The 14,077-nt window shown below is 44.9% G+C and overlaps 1 protein-coding gene across 1 annotated transcript; it reads left to right on the top strand.

The window, feature by feature from the left end:
* The first annotated feature begins 307 nt into the window (after positions 1 to 307).
* B9D1 (B9 domain containing 1) lies at positions 308 to 10,772 on the top strand. Its single transcript, XM_054042606.1, has 7 exons — positions 308 to 461; positions 866 to 934; positions 2,240 to 2,351; positions 3,055 to 3,151; positions 3,793 to 3,855; positions 8,435 to 8,502; positions 8,696 to 10,772. Exons 1-7 carry the CDS (start codon positions 387 to 389, stop codon positions 8,839 to 8,841), a joined length of 630 nt encoding a protein of 209 aa, XP_053898581.1. The 5' UTR covers positions 308 to 386; the 3' UTR covers positions 8,842 to 10,772.
* Positions 10,773 to 14,077: the final 3,305 nt, after the last annotated feature.

The raw sequence follows: 14,077 nt of genomic DNA, 5'->3' as shown, positions 1-14,077 counted from the left end.
AATAGGAGCCTATATAAGAAAAAGATCAAAAAATCGGGACTGTCCCTATAAAATCGGGACATCTGGTCACCCTACCCTCACTGGGCAGGGGAAAGGGCCCCCCCTTCTGTTTGGGGTGAGGGACTGGGGGGGCTCTCCTCGTAGGGGTAACACCCCCGTTCTCCTGGGGAGGGATCCCTCCCTTTGGGGAGTAAGTGAGGTGGGGGAGGGGAGACCCCTTCCCCTTTCTGGAGAGGCAGGGTTCTACCCTTTGACCTCCCGCCCCCTTCGCGCTGCGCTCCGTGGCAGGAAGTTTGGCCCGGCCGCCTCGCCGTCCGCCGGGCCGGTATCCAAGGCGGGCCGGGAGAGCGGCCCTTAGCAACGGGCCGGGATCGGCCCCCGGCGCCATGGCAGCAGCCGCCGCCGCCGCAGCCCCCACCGTCTTCCTGCTCATGGTGAACGGGCAGATCGAGAGCGCCCAGGTAAGCGGGGGCCGGCCGGGCGCTCGGGGTCTCCGAGGTCCTTTCCCCCGGGCTAGGCTCAGCGCGCTCCCCCGCCCCGCCCCGCCCCGCTTCTCGCCCGGCTGGCGGGATCCTGGCAGCCCCCCAGGCGCCCGCGGAACGAGGCTCTGTGGGCGAGAGCGCGGCCGGGGGCCACGGTGAGGGGCGCGCTGGAGAAGCCTCGAACAGGGGACTCCAGGGAGGATCGGGGGCCTTGGGGGGCATTTCCCGGTGCCATTGCCCGGCGCCCCCTCCCCTGCCTGTCCCGGCTCTGCTCCGGGCCAGGGCGAGCCCAGGAAAGTCCCCAGCAGGCTGCCAGGGTAGGGGGGGCAGTAAAAGGACGGGGCTCCCCCAGGCAGTAACCTTGTCTTCCCTTTCTTCCCAAGTTCCCAGCGTTTGACGATCTCTACTGCAAGTACTGCTTCGTCTACGGCCACGACTGGGCCCCCACCACGGTAAGTGCCCCCCGAGCGCCCGCTGCATCCGCCCTGGGCTGTGCCTCCTGGAGCCGGGGCCCCAAATCCCATACCTCCCGGCTGCGTTGAGTTCAATAGGTTAGGCTTGTGGGTATTGGACATGGAAGCTCCCTGGGGCAGGGACTCTGTTCTGTGTTTGTACAGCACCTAGCACAATGGGGTCTTGGTCCAGGACTGGGGCTCCTAGATGCTACCCTAATACGAATAATACAAATAACTCAGAAAATGCACCCAATAGGATTTGAGGGAGGGGGATGACTACGAGTGTCTTTCCCTTTCTTGTCTTGGAAAGGTGGAGTGGTCTAGTGCAGGGGTTCTCAACCTTTTTCTTTCTGAGGCCCCCCCAACATGTTATAAAAACTCCACGACCCAGTTGTGCCTCAACTACTTTTTTTCTGCATATAAAAGCCAGAGCCGGCATTCGGGGGTAGCAAGCAAGGCTATTGCCCGGGGCCCCACAAAGCGAAGTTGCTCAGGCTTCAACTTCAGCCCCAGGTGGCAGGGTTCAGGGCCCTGGGCTTCAGCCCCACATGGCAGGGCTTCGGCTTTCTGACCTGGGCCCCAGCGAGTCTAACCCTGGGCCTGCTTGGCGGACCCCTGAAACCTGTTTGTGGCCCACCAGGGGGCCCCAGACCCCTGGTTGAGAACCACTGGTCTAGTGAATTGAGCACAGCCCTGGGAATATATCCTGAACTCTAATACCATCTCTGCCTCTGAATTTTGAGCAAGTCATTTCACTTTTCTGTGTTTTATTATTCCCTCATTTAGAAAATGAGACGAATTATTCCTTCCCCACTTCACAGAGGAAGTGCAGAGATCTATTAATGTTGGTACAGTGCTTTGAAAAACTAGAATGCTGTGTATGTGCTGTGTGTTGTTGGTTTAGTTATACTTATCCCTTGTTTTGTGGTTTACATATTCAAAACACTTCTGTTAGTTATTATGAATCCAGTCAATGCTTTTCATAAATGTTGATAAGATTAGCTACTTGCAAATTAGTAGGAATAAGGGTCAGATTTTAAATGGGTTTAATTTTGCATCAATTTGTACGCCCAACCCTGCATTTGCACATGCAAAATATTGTATGTACAAATTGAAGGGAAGGAGCTTTGGTTATTAAAAATGTAAGCTCTTTGGTGCAGGGACTGGAACTTGGCCCTGATGGTCTGTCTGTAAACGTGCAGAGAAGTTTTATATTTGCTATAAGCATATGCACTTTCCACTCTGTAATGTGAGTAAATATCAGCAGCTTGTATTTGTACAATATGTAAGCTCTTGTTTTAGGGTTTGGAAGAGGGAATATCTCAGATCACCTCTAAAAACAGAGATGCACAGCAAGCCCTTGTGTGGAATTTTCCAATTGACATCACCTTTAAAAGTACCAACCCCTCTGGCTGTAAGTAAACCACAAAGAAGATGTATGGCTGAATACAGGTATTTGGTACATGAAGATTGTAGTTCTGGAATGGTAGGCTGAGAGTCCTTTGATGCATCTTCATAGCATATGCTGGCATGACCTTCTGAATAAGGGAGACTATGTTCCAGGAATTGTTGGAGAGTCACAAATATGCATGGTTCTGCATGTCACCTTTTACCTTGTGAATGAAGGAAAGCCCAACATTATAGATTAATTTTTGACTTTTGTTCTATTGAGTCCAGTTTGTGTTTTCTCTTGATGGTGCTTTTAGGCAAATCTTTTTTTTTTTTTTAAAGTTTCCGAAGATGAAATTACTATGGGCTACCCCTTTATCATTTCTGGCAATTAAACTTGCTTGGAATAGATTCTGTGCACTCTGAGGGGTGCCAGATTTCTTTTAATCTTTTAAAATTATCTTTCCTGAATGAGACTATTTCTTAGAAACCAGAAAGCTTTACTCTAATTCAATAATACAGTTAGCACTGTTTGCTTTCTTATACCCACTGGCTTTTAGTTCCCTAATACAGGTAAATAAATACATTTTTGGACCTGCAGTTCTTGACACTTGCTTTCAGGTAATGTTAAATAACAGTAAATTAGGAATGAGTTTAAGAAATTATAGGGCCATCTCCATCCCCTTCCTTGTCCTTGCCCTTATATTAACTTCTATTTTCTTTTTAAGGGCCACAAATAGTGGTAAGTGTCTATGGACCTGATCTTTTTGGAAATGATGTCGTCCGAGGTTATGGAGCTGTTCATGTTCCGTTCACACCTGGAAGGTGGGTTAATGATGGTTATTGTTTTGGTTTCAAATATTCCTCCCAAATACAATTTGATCTCGGCTCCCTCTTGTTGTATTTTCTAAAGTAAAATAATCAGAGCCAAAATAAGTGCCGCCCAAGTGTCTCTCTAATTTGCTTACACCATAGGTATGGAATCTATTCTCTGGCACAAGCCTTGGTCATTGGACCTGAGCCTTGTTGCTTTTTATTTAGTGCAGGTTTAGTTTTAATTTGTGGATGGGGGAGGGCAGTTGAACAAACTGGTCCAGATTCTCAAAGCGATTGAGGCACCAAACCCCCATTGCTTTCAGTGGGAGCTAGGCACCTAAATGCCTTGGAGGATCTGGGCCTGCAAGTCTTCACTTCAGCACTGTCGTGTCTGTCGGGGGGACTGCACCACTTTGGGTTTGAAGGTGCTCCCCTAGCTGGCCTCTCTCTTGTGCCCTTTGGAAGTTCCCCATGCAAGCTGTACATAGGAGAGTTTGAGTTCATTACTTACAAGTTACCTTTTGGATATCTCACATTTTTTAAATCTGTATTTGGACTTTCATTATCATAATAAATACAGGAGTATTGGAAATTGGCATTAGGTGTATTTCATCAATAAGTTCTCTCTCTCTTTATCAATTCCATTTCAGTCATAGAAGAACCATTCCTATGTTTGTTCCAGAATCCACATCTAAGCTGCAAAAAATTACAAGGTAATAATTAAAGGTGTCATTGGTAACATGCGAAAGGACATTTTTGTTTTAATTGCTGGTGTCTCTGACTACTCAGTATGTGCACAGACTTGTGAGTTTTTGTAAGGTTAAAGACATTCCTGTGAGTTTCATGGACAATGTGGCTTTATCCATCAAAGCTTTACTCTAAAATTTAATTTGCTGTATTCCTGCCAAGATAGACCTATGTCTTTTTGAAAAGTAGCCACCAAATGATAACAAGGCAAACAACCACACGTTCCCTTCTATTCTCTGAAGCTTCCAAAAGAAAAAACATTGACACCGATGAAATTGTGCGAGTAAGAGTTCAAAGCAAACTGGCTTCCTACGTAGAACTGAAGTAAACGCGTTCATTTCTTTCTAGAATAGATTTCACTAGTATTACACTTATTTTTCTTCATGTAATTCAGCAACATCTGCTGCAGGAATTACTCCATAATGAAAACAATCATTATGAGGATGCAGAATGTTAAGTACAGCATAATATGTTTTAAAAATATAATTGGACTGTTCCACAAGGGACATTTTTACATTCTAAGAATGAGTGTCTGAATTTATTGGTTGTAGTCAGTTCTTTTTCTTGAACGGTAACTGCCTCTTTTACCTATATACATGAATTTTTATTGTTTTTCTCCATCCTTTTTCCCCTCCATCCTGTCATAAAATATCAGTATTTAAGAGCCAGAACTGGTGGACACCTTGGGCTTCACAGGAAACGCTTGTAGAAAATAGGACATCTCATATCCAGCTGCAGTGGGCACGTGGTTAAGGTGTTAGTCCTGAAACCCATTGGGATGTCTTTGTGCACGTCTGAGTCCTGTCCACAGTAGCTCTGGTTTAGGGAGCAGTGTGTCCTAGTGGGTAGAGCACTGGACTGTGTCTCAGGAACCTGGGTTCTATTCCTGACTTGGCCACTGGCGTGCTGGGTGACCTTGGGCATAGGCGCCGACTCCGTGGGTGCTGCAGGGCTGGAGCACCCACAGGGAAAAATTAGCAGGTGCTCCGCACCCATCGGCAGCCAAGCTCCCCCGGCACCCACCCCCTCCTCACCACCTCCTCCCCTGAGCGTGCCGTGTCCCTGCTCCTCCCCCTCCCAGCGCTTCCCTCCCACCACCTAACAGCTGTTTGGTGGCGCTTAGGGCTTTCCGCGGGGGAGGGGAGGGGGAGAAGTGGGGACATGGCACACTCAGGGGAGGAGGCAGTAAAGAGGAGGGGTGGGGACATGGGGGAAGGGGGTGGAATTGGGGCAGGGCGAGGGTGGGGCAAGGGCGGGGCCAGGGGCGGGGGGGAGTCGAGCACCCACGGGGCAGACGGGAAGTCGGCGCCTATGACCCTGGGCAAGTCATTTCACCTCTGTGTTTCAGTTTCCCCATCTATAAAATTGGCATAATGATGCTTATCTCCTTTGTAAAACACTTTGAGATCTATTCATGACAAGTGATGATAAAATTATGATGATGAGAGCTAGGAATTATTATTTAATTGAAGGGGACCTGGGCATTGAAATCCATTAGGCAGCTATGGAAATCAGCCTTCATGTGTAAAGAATGGGTTTAATTTTAAAAAAACTCTTGAGTTACTTGGAAGTACAAGTCTCATTGACAGTCACTTACGTGCTTTTGAAAATTCCTTGCAATGGCAATAATTTGCCCCATTTTACAGTTGTGGAAATCTAAGACACGGGGACTACAAGACTTGTCCTTCATTGTGCAGCAAATTAGGGTCAAGACTGTCATTAGAATCCAAATTTTCTCTCTCCCAATGTGGGCTGTGGGAAAGGCGGGCCGAGGGATGTGCTGGCCGCCCTTCCCGCAGCCCCCATTGGCCTGGGACGGCGAACCACAGCCAGCGGGAGCTGCGATCGGCTGAACCTGTGGATGCTGCAGATAAACAAACCGGCCCGGCCTGCCAGCGGCTTTCTCTGGCGGGCCACATGCCAAAGGTTGCCGATCCCTGCACTAGACCTAACAATATACATGCTGTAAGAATCTACAATATGCTTGGCTACTGTGCACCTTGGCTACTTAAAAATCTAATCTGTTTGAGTAACTGTATTCCCTTTTGTGCAATAAAATCAGAAGGCAAGATGCCTTCAGTCCATAGCCACTGATCTTGCGCTGCAGATGGTTCTTTTATTGGTTTTTAGTAAATTGTCAGGTGACATCCTGATAATAATGCATTGATTGCTGGAAAAACTCATATTCACTCTCCCTCCAACTGGTTAATTCTGAATTTCTGCTACTGACCAGCTGTGGTGGGTGGAAATTACACATTGAAACAAGCTGTAGGTGATTAGTACATTGTCAGAATTTGGCTTCTTGAAATTGGTGATGAAGTGGGACTGTTAGGGGTTTCTTGAGACCCAATACTACTGCTCCTGTTATAAACTTTATCTGTTCTGATTAACTTATATTAACTATTGCATGGTACATGGAATTTGGTATGGCTTTTTGCAACTCTGTTAAAGGAATGGCTCTTTGAGGTTATGTGCAGCTGGTCTAGACACTGCATTGTGCAGTGAATCCAGATTTGGTCTGTCTGTTCTTCAGAATTGTTCTAAACTGAATTGTCCACTAGTCCCTTCCTCCTTGTGCAGGAAAGGGCCACACACATTGGCGGAATTCCCTCTAGTCTGTCTTAGTGAAGATTCCATCATTCATACTCCAGAAGTAACTGTTTTCTCTGAGCTAATTGAACATTTCAGACAGATTTGTCCATCTATCTTAAAAGCAGTGATCCAGAGGGGAAACATTTTCTAGAGTCCCAGAGTTCGTTTGTGAAATATCACAGGGTCCTGAGTTAAATTCAGCTGTTGTAATGTCTCTGACAATAGAGCTTGAAATATACCAGCCATGCAGGATAGAAACACCTTATGGGATGATTTGGGCTATTTGTTGAATAGGCTAGTAGTGCATAACGTGGAGTTAGGATGTAAAGTAGCAGGGATATAGCTGAGTTTAAAGAGAGAGAGTTGTAATCAGGTAAGGCAGGTTAGCCTCTGTATGTTTTAATAAACACATCAATGTAGTATAATCATGACAGCACTGCAACTACTTCTCTTTTTGCCAGATGAAAACTTCTGGCACCAGAGAACAAACTGTACTGCCTCAGATATGTATATTAAAGAAAGAAAAAACGGAATTCTTCCCAAAGTCTGGGCAGCTTTTTAACCTTCTATTGGCCTATTATATATTGTGTTAGATATTGCATTATGGTAGAGTAGCGTAGAAATGCGATAGATAATGGGGATTTTAAAATATGAGTGAAAGGATCAGGAGGGGAGGCAGGAAAGCATTTCATAATATTTCGATGGCTGAGCGTTTCCTTTATGAGGCAGCTAGAATAGAACCAGCGGTGTGAGGACTTACATTATTTTAATTTGTGATCTGTGGGCAAATTTAAACCCTGGTTTACTGTGGTTCATCAAAGAACTTCCACTGAGAGTAAACACTTCCTAATTTTAGCATGCTAATCTTTAACGATCAGATTGACACCTCAACATTAGTGGTACCGTACTCCACAAGTAAGTAGTGCCATTCATTTCAATGGGACTTCTTGCAGCATAAGATATTACTCTATGTGCCTGATCCAATGCTCAATGAAGTCAACAGAAGGACTTGCATTGCATTCAGTATACAGTGTGAGCAGGTGTATCGCAATCTGTCCTTAAATTAGTCTTAAAATACTGCTGTAAATAACAACAGAGGGTCCTGTGGCACCTTTGAGACTAACAGAAGTATTGGGAGCATCAGCTTTCGTGGGTAAGAACCTCACTTCTTCAGATGCAAGACAGGTTCTTCAGATGCAAGACAGGTTCTTCAGATGCAAGACAGGCAAGTGAGGTTCTTACCCACGAAAGCTTATGCTCCCAATACTTCTGTTAGTCTTAAAGGTGCCACAGGACCCTCTGTTGCTTTTTACAGATTCAGACTAACACGGCTACCCCTCTGATACTTGCTGTAAATAAGTTAGCCAAAGGCTTTTATTTTCTGTAGGCCAGCCAGCCACCCAAAGGATGATCTATAAAGGAATGGTGCAGCATATACTTGCACAAATTTCTCCTGAATGAGGACTCATGGACATAACTTTTTCCCTGTCCAATGTGTATTTGTTATAGCTGTTAGGTCTGTCCCACCCCCGATCCTTAAAATTAGGTGTTATTAAAATATCTTTGACATAAACTGACCCTCCCTAACCCAGAAATAACTTAAACTTAACGTCTGACGAAGTGGGTATTCACCCACAAAAGCTTATGCTCCAGTACGTCTGTTAGTCTATAAGGTGCCACAGGACTCTTTGTCGCTTTTTAAATTTAATAGAATGTAGGTGAAATTAGGAAAAAAAAGGAAAACTGGTCAATAATCCAGAGGTGACATTTTTCTTTGATCAAAGTAGATAAGTAGCAAGGGGAAAAAAATGTATCAAGCTTTAAAAATTCCTACTATGAACGGGGGAAACATTTTTTTTATTTCTGTGCATACAATGAACCTTTCTTATAACAATTCTAAATGCTACCAAGTATGACACATCATTGAGTTGTTTTCTTTTCTCTTTCTCCAAGTTGGCTTATGGGAAGACATCCAGAGTTCACTGACCCAAAAGTGGTAGCGCAGGGAGAAGGCCGAGAAGGTAAATGATCAGGAATTACTGTCTCTAACTCCTCTATGACTATGGACCAGTTGTTGGCCAGTCCGTTTCTTTGTTAATGCTTTAGGAGGTTAATTGAGCGTATTAAGAACAACCACATCCTGGTATTCTGTGGGACATCTAATGACTGTTCAACCAGCTTTACTGGCTAATGGTGTTGTCCTCCTATTTCTAGTGATCATGGTGCGATCCCAAGGCTTTGTGACCATTTCCTTCAATGTGGTGACTAAAGACATGAAGAAACTGGGCTATGACGTAAGCCCATCAGACATGCAGAACACTTCAGTGGTGTCTCTTACAGATGGGATTCATAACCATTGAAAATCTCCCCCCTGCCCTCCCCAATCATTTAAAGGCACACGTGGGAGGCGAGCACCATACTTGTACTGATTTTCTATTTTCATATGACAGCTCAAGCCATAAGGTGTGTTGCAAAATACCTTTCTATCATAACCTTTTGTACATTTTTTAGTTAATGAATAGCCAGTTTACATTTGTTTCAAAAAAATGGTTTCATGTATTCCAAACATCAGTGCAGGCCTAAAATTGTTTACAAATGGTATTGATGTGGTAGTGGGAAATTCAGATTGCAATACCGTCCAAAAGGAAGGGAATCGGAGATTATTTCAGTGGCACATTCATGCACGTTCTTCTGCCAAAGCGACAAAAAAGTGGTTTGTTTTAGGGGGAGGGGGAAATTCACAGAGAGTTAAGTGTTTAATATCCCCTTGCTTCATGCATTTACCTCTCATTGGCACCATTGAGATTTAAGTGCAGCTGTTGAGGGAGAAATAGATCTCCGTGTGAGGATCTGGAAAAGAGCACACAGCCTGAGTAAACAGGACGTGCACTCAGCCATAAGCAATGGGGAATCCGCTGGCCCACCCTGTTACAGATCCCCTCTGCTGTACGGGATTGCCAGGAGTAGCAGTCAGGGCCACCTCTTCCTGGTTATGCAACTTTCTGGAATTTGTGCATTTTCTTTGTAATTGCTGAAAGTACTTCTCCCCTTGTCCTCTTAGCCCAGCTCTTCCATTTGCTTCATTCCACAGTAAGCTAAAGTAATAACTCTGTGATGATGGCAATGAAATGAGTGTGCTATCACAAATCCAGCGTTCTAGTGACAGTCCAGGATAGGCCGTGAGGCAGGTAATTGTTTATATGGGTCCTGTGCCATGGCTTTCAGTAACCAACAAACATGGTAAGGAAAATAACGTGCTGAATTTCAAGTTTGATTCATGAAGGTTTTCCTCACTGTTTGTGTAACCTTAGAAATTGTCATCATGTTGTTTCTTGTTACAGTACATGGCAACAGCTCCAAAGCTAACACACTATTCTCAGCAGGCTGCAGTTTGAGGGTACAAAGAAAGGCCTTCATTCCGAGGATATGTCTACACTGCAATAAAAGAGCAGTGAGCAAGGCCGCAGCTGGCCTAGGTCAGCTGACTTGTGCTGCGGGTCTATAAGGTTGCTGCGTAGATGTTTGGGCTCGGGCTGGAGTCCTGGTTCTGAGACCCTGCAAGGGGGGGTGGGTCTCAAAGCCCAGGTGCCAGACCGAGCCCAAACATCTACGCTGCCAATGTTAGCCCTGCAGCCCAAGCCTGAGTCAGCTGACCCGGCCGCTGAGACTCAGTGCCGTGGGTTTTTTACTGCAGTGTAGACGTACTCTGAATGTCCTCCCTTCCCTGACCTTTCACATGACTGTCCGCTTAGCTGATATTGGAGCTCTGCATTTGGAGTGAATAAACCCAAATAGCTAAATATTTATCTTTTGTGTGCTTTTTTTTCCTTAAGGGAACCATTTATTAGTCCAAAGTAACACAAGCTCTAGTCTTCTTATGATCTTTCCACCATCCTTTGGGTCCAAACTACAGAACTTAAATCCATAGCGAGACGTGATTATTTAGTCAATTTGAGAGACTATATTTGGGTACATGGTTTGCAAATTTTGATTTCAAATACCATGAGAAGACCAGACTTAATATTATTTCACCCTATTTATAAGTCACTGAAACATTAAAAAGCCTTTGGAAAAACAAGCACAAAGAAAAACAAATTTTGAACCACTGCACATCCACAGTAATATTAAATAAAGTGTGCTATTTATAGTACTAGAATTCCTTATGCACGTAAACCTGTACACTATGAACACTGTGTTTTGTAAATATAAATGATGAAGATCTTGTAAAGCACCTTGGAATTTTGCTCTGTTCCTTAATCATTTTGTACTTTTATAAATGATTTTACAAATGTATGGTGTACAAATTATTTTTCATACATTAGCTCTTGTTCTCTATCTTCATTGTGCTTTTTGAATATAACAGTAACACCCATTATAATTAGCTGTTCTACAACAAAGCCACAACCGAGCTCAAATCAATCAGACTATTTTTCCTGTTTATTGGCTGCTGTAGGAGAAAGAGAGAGTGGTTTGTTTTTTTTTAAATAGCTAGTCAGTTACAATGGTGAGGGTAGCCATATAAGTACCTTGATGGACCAGATTTGAAATGTATGAAAAGCAGAGATAAATAATGTAGCACAAGTGAAATATAATACACTGGAGATTTTTACTCACTTGAGATGATTTAACATCCCTGTCCAATTAGAGCAAAACTGCATGATGATTCAATGCATGGTACCCTATTAAACTGAGGGAAAAAGTCCAAACTTCACTCCCACAGTGATACAAGGAGTTTATTCACATCCAACACTATAGGGCATTGTGGATACATGAGCTCGTATAGTTAAAAATTTTAAGGGGATTTCACATACAAATTTCACATAATAGTTTGGAAGTTGCCATTTCTGTTGTTCATTGTTCCCTCCTCCTGTTTCCATCTTCCGCTGTCTTTTCTTGGCTGAGATAGGTGAGGGCTACTTCGGCTAAGGCAATAAGAACGTGCCTTGTTGGCCATGCTCTCCAGGTAAAATCATGTCCTGATGGATTGAAATAATTCTCTCTTGGCATTAATGACACGGAGGAGTTAACCACTCTAAACTGCGGGGAGGGAGAAATATTTTCCAGTTCAATGTATTTTCAAAAAAATAATCTAATCACAATACCTCAGAGACAGTGTCTGCATTTCAGCTGATACTGTAAGTGAGTGTCACATTTGTCAGCTACATTTTTGTTATGTTCTCTATTAATCTTTGTGCTTCTTGAGGGTCCCTCAGTGTCCTGGTAGACTCTTTAAGATCATCCCATTCTTTTAATCCTTTCTTCAAGATTGGTGTCCTTTGCCTTTAGTAGGTAAGCACTTCAGAGCAGGGACATTTCAATGTCTGGTAGTTTGCCTGTTGTGCTGCACCATGTTCGTGTCTTGTGCTATCAAAATACCAGTTACAATGACTCCTGGCAAATCCTAGAACGGCTACTCCTGGGGGCATTCGGCACCAAAAAAATAAAAATTCTGCGCACAATATTTTAAAATTCTGCAACTTTTATTTGTCAAAATAATATGACATAATCACACCAGTTTCAATTATTTTGGTAATTTATTTCAAAATACCTGTCAGCAAGTATGCTTGTAACAATACACACACACACACACAAAAATTCCCCCAGGAGTAGAATTAAAGAAACACTTATGACAACCCAGTTCCTGTTTCTCTGTCCCCTTCCCCCACCCCCAGAGCCCAGCTGGGGGGCCAGACACCCACAACACCTCTCCCCCCAGAGCCCAGCCACAGGGTGCCCCCTTGCCCAGATAACTGCACCCCCTCTCCCGCCACAGAGCCCAGACACCCCCCCTTCCCCCTCCCAGAGCCCAGACATGGTTCTCCCAGCCCAGGGATCCAGAGGGAGAAACAGCCTGATGCTTGATCCCACGCTTGCATGGAGTTTCCTGTGCGCTGCCATCACCTTCTCTCAGGGCATGCTGGGAACTGCAGCTGCCAGAAACCCTCTAGCTCCCCCCCCCCCTCCCCCGGTGTCTTCTATGTGCAAGCTGGGCTCAGCCGGGTCCAGTGGTGGCCAGCAGCACTGCAGCCCATTTGGGGAGGCAGAGGGAATTCTGCACACACAATGTTCATTTCTGCAAAATTCTGCATTGCACAGTGGTGCGGAATTCCCCCACGAGTAACCTGCAATCAGTGTCACTCCTTCATTACCTGTAGGGGGGTCAATACACTTGGCTCCAGAGACTATGTCCATTACCTCCCCAACTTCCTCAGCCGTAAGCCCTGGAAATCAAACCAAGATCGCCTGCATGCATATGCTAAGGCTACATCTACACTACACACCAGCTGTTGGTGTGTAGTGTACATCTCGCTACACGCCGCAGTGAAAAGCAGGCTGCGTCCACACTGCAGTGTGTAGCTACCTGTGTCAGTGAAGTGTGGAAAGGCTTCAGCAGCTCCCCGCTCCCTTCTCTCCGCCCCTCCTGCCCCCCCGCCACCAGAACCTTTCCCTACAGGTGTGGGAGGTGTGGCTTAGGCAAGTAGGGAGCCATGTAGGTATGTACTCAGGTACACATCTACACCCTTCAGGTGTGTCTTTACTCTTCCCACCTACGCAGCTCCTCACCGTTTCCACTCCTGTTTATCCCTATGCCAGGAGGACTACCCATGTTTGTTCTGTACACACTGCTGAACGAAGTCGCAATGTAGACATACTTTGTGAAGAAGGGTACATGCTCCACTGAGGACAGGGAGAGAGGCTTTGTTCTGATAACATAATGAGGATAAGGAAGAGAAGAGACCACACCCCAATGCCCAGAGGGTGACAGAACAGAGTCCTAGACACACACGCATTATATTTAATAAGATAGTTACAGTTTGCGAGAAATCTATTGAGATTTCATCTTTGCAACTAGTACCGGTACAAATTTACTAAATATTAAAGAAGTCTTGTTATAAAAAGGTCACCATACTATAATAGATACCTAAAGCCATTTCGTTCTGCTCCCTCCTCAGTGAGTTGGAACAATGCCAGTGATTTTATCTATTAGATCTGCATTCTCTCTGTCCCAATTTGCTGGTCACCTTACTACCACCAACTGTGGCTGTAACCCTACGCTTACAGACTGATGTCATCCAGACAGTCAATGTGCAGGATTGCTAATTGTTAACCACCCACAAGGTTAAAAATACACATAGCTCGAGCCAATCAGAAACCAGCATGTCCACCCTGCCACCAATGGGAGCAGCATTAGAAAAATACACTTTCCCCAAAGCCAGGTGGGTGTTCAATGAGCTTCAGCTCCATAACAACCGAACCAGAGACCTTAAAGGTGGATAAGAGCGACATTGGCCAGTGCTGAATCCTTCCCTTCAATGTACTCTTGGGTGCTTTGTCAAGTCAGGTTTTAGTGGCAGTGACTCAAGCAATGGGCTTTCCAGTACATCCCTTACACAATTACCATCCCACCCTGGAGCAGGTCTTGCTGTAAGGAATTCTTTATAGTCAGCCTCAATGATGGTCTCCAGTTCACCCCATTACTCCTGGATATTTGCCTTAAGACAAGGCTAACCCCTTCTTTTTGTCTACAACCTCAAAAAGTTTTTACACCTATTTGTACCACCTAGCCATCACTCAGCTAAATCATGCAGGTTACCT

This window comes from Malaclemys terrapin, chromosome 10 (genome assembly GCF_027887155.1).
Source record: "Malaclemys terrapin pileata isolate rMalTer1 chromosome 10, rMalTer1.hap1, whole genome shotgun sequence".
NCBI lineage: Eukaryota > Metazoa > Chordata > Testudines > Emydidae > Malaclemys > Malaclemys terrapin.
Note: the sequence above shows the minus strand (reverse complement) of the source record. Positions and strands in the feature narration are given on the sequence as shown.

What these genes read in the sequence shown, in the direction of transcription:
- B9D1 (XM_054042606.1), top strand. Translation starts at nt 387, where the DNA reads ATGGCAGCAGCCGCCGCCGCCGCAGCCCCCACCGTCTTCCTGCTCATG. An exon ending in AAGTACCAACCCCTCTGGCT is followed by an intron (nt 2,352 to 3,054) that starts GTAAGTAAACCA and finishes TTTCTTTTTAAG; the next exon opens with GGCCACAAATAGTGGTAAGT. An exon ending in GTTCCGTTCACACCTGGAAG is followed by an intron (nt 3,152 to 3,792) that starts GTGGGTTAATGA and finishes ATTCCATTTCAG; the next exon opens with TCATAGAAGAACCATTCCTA.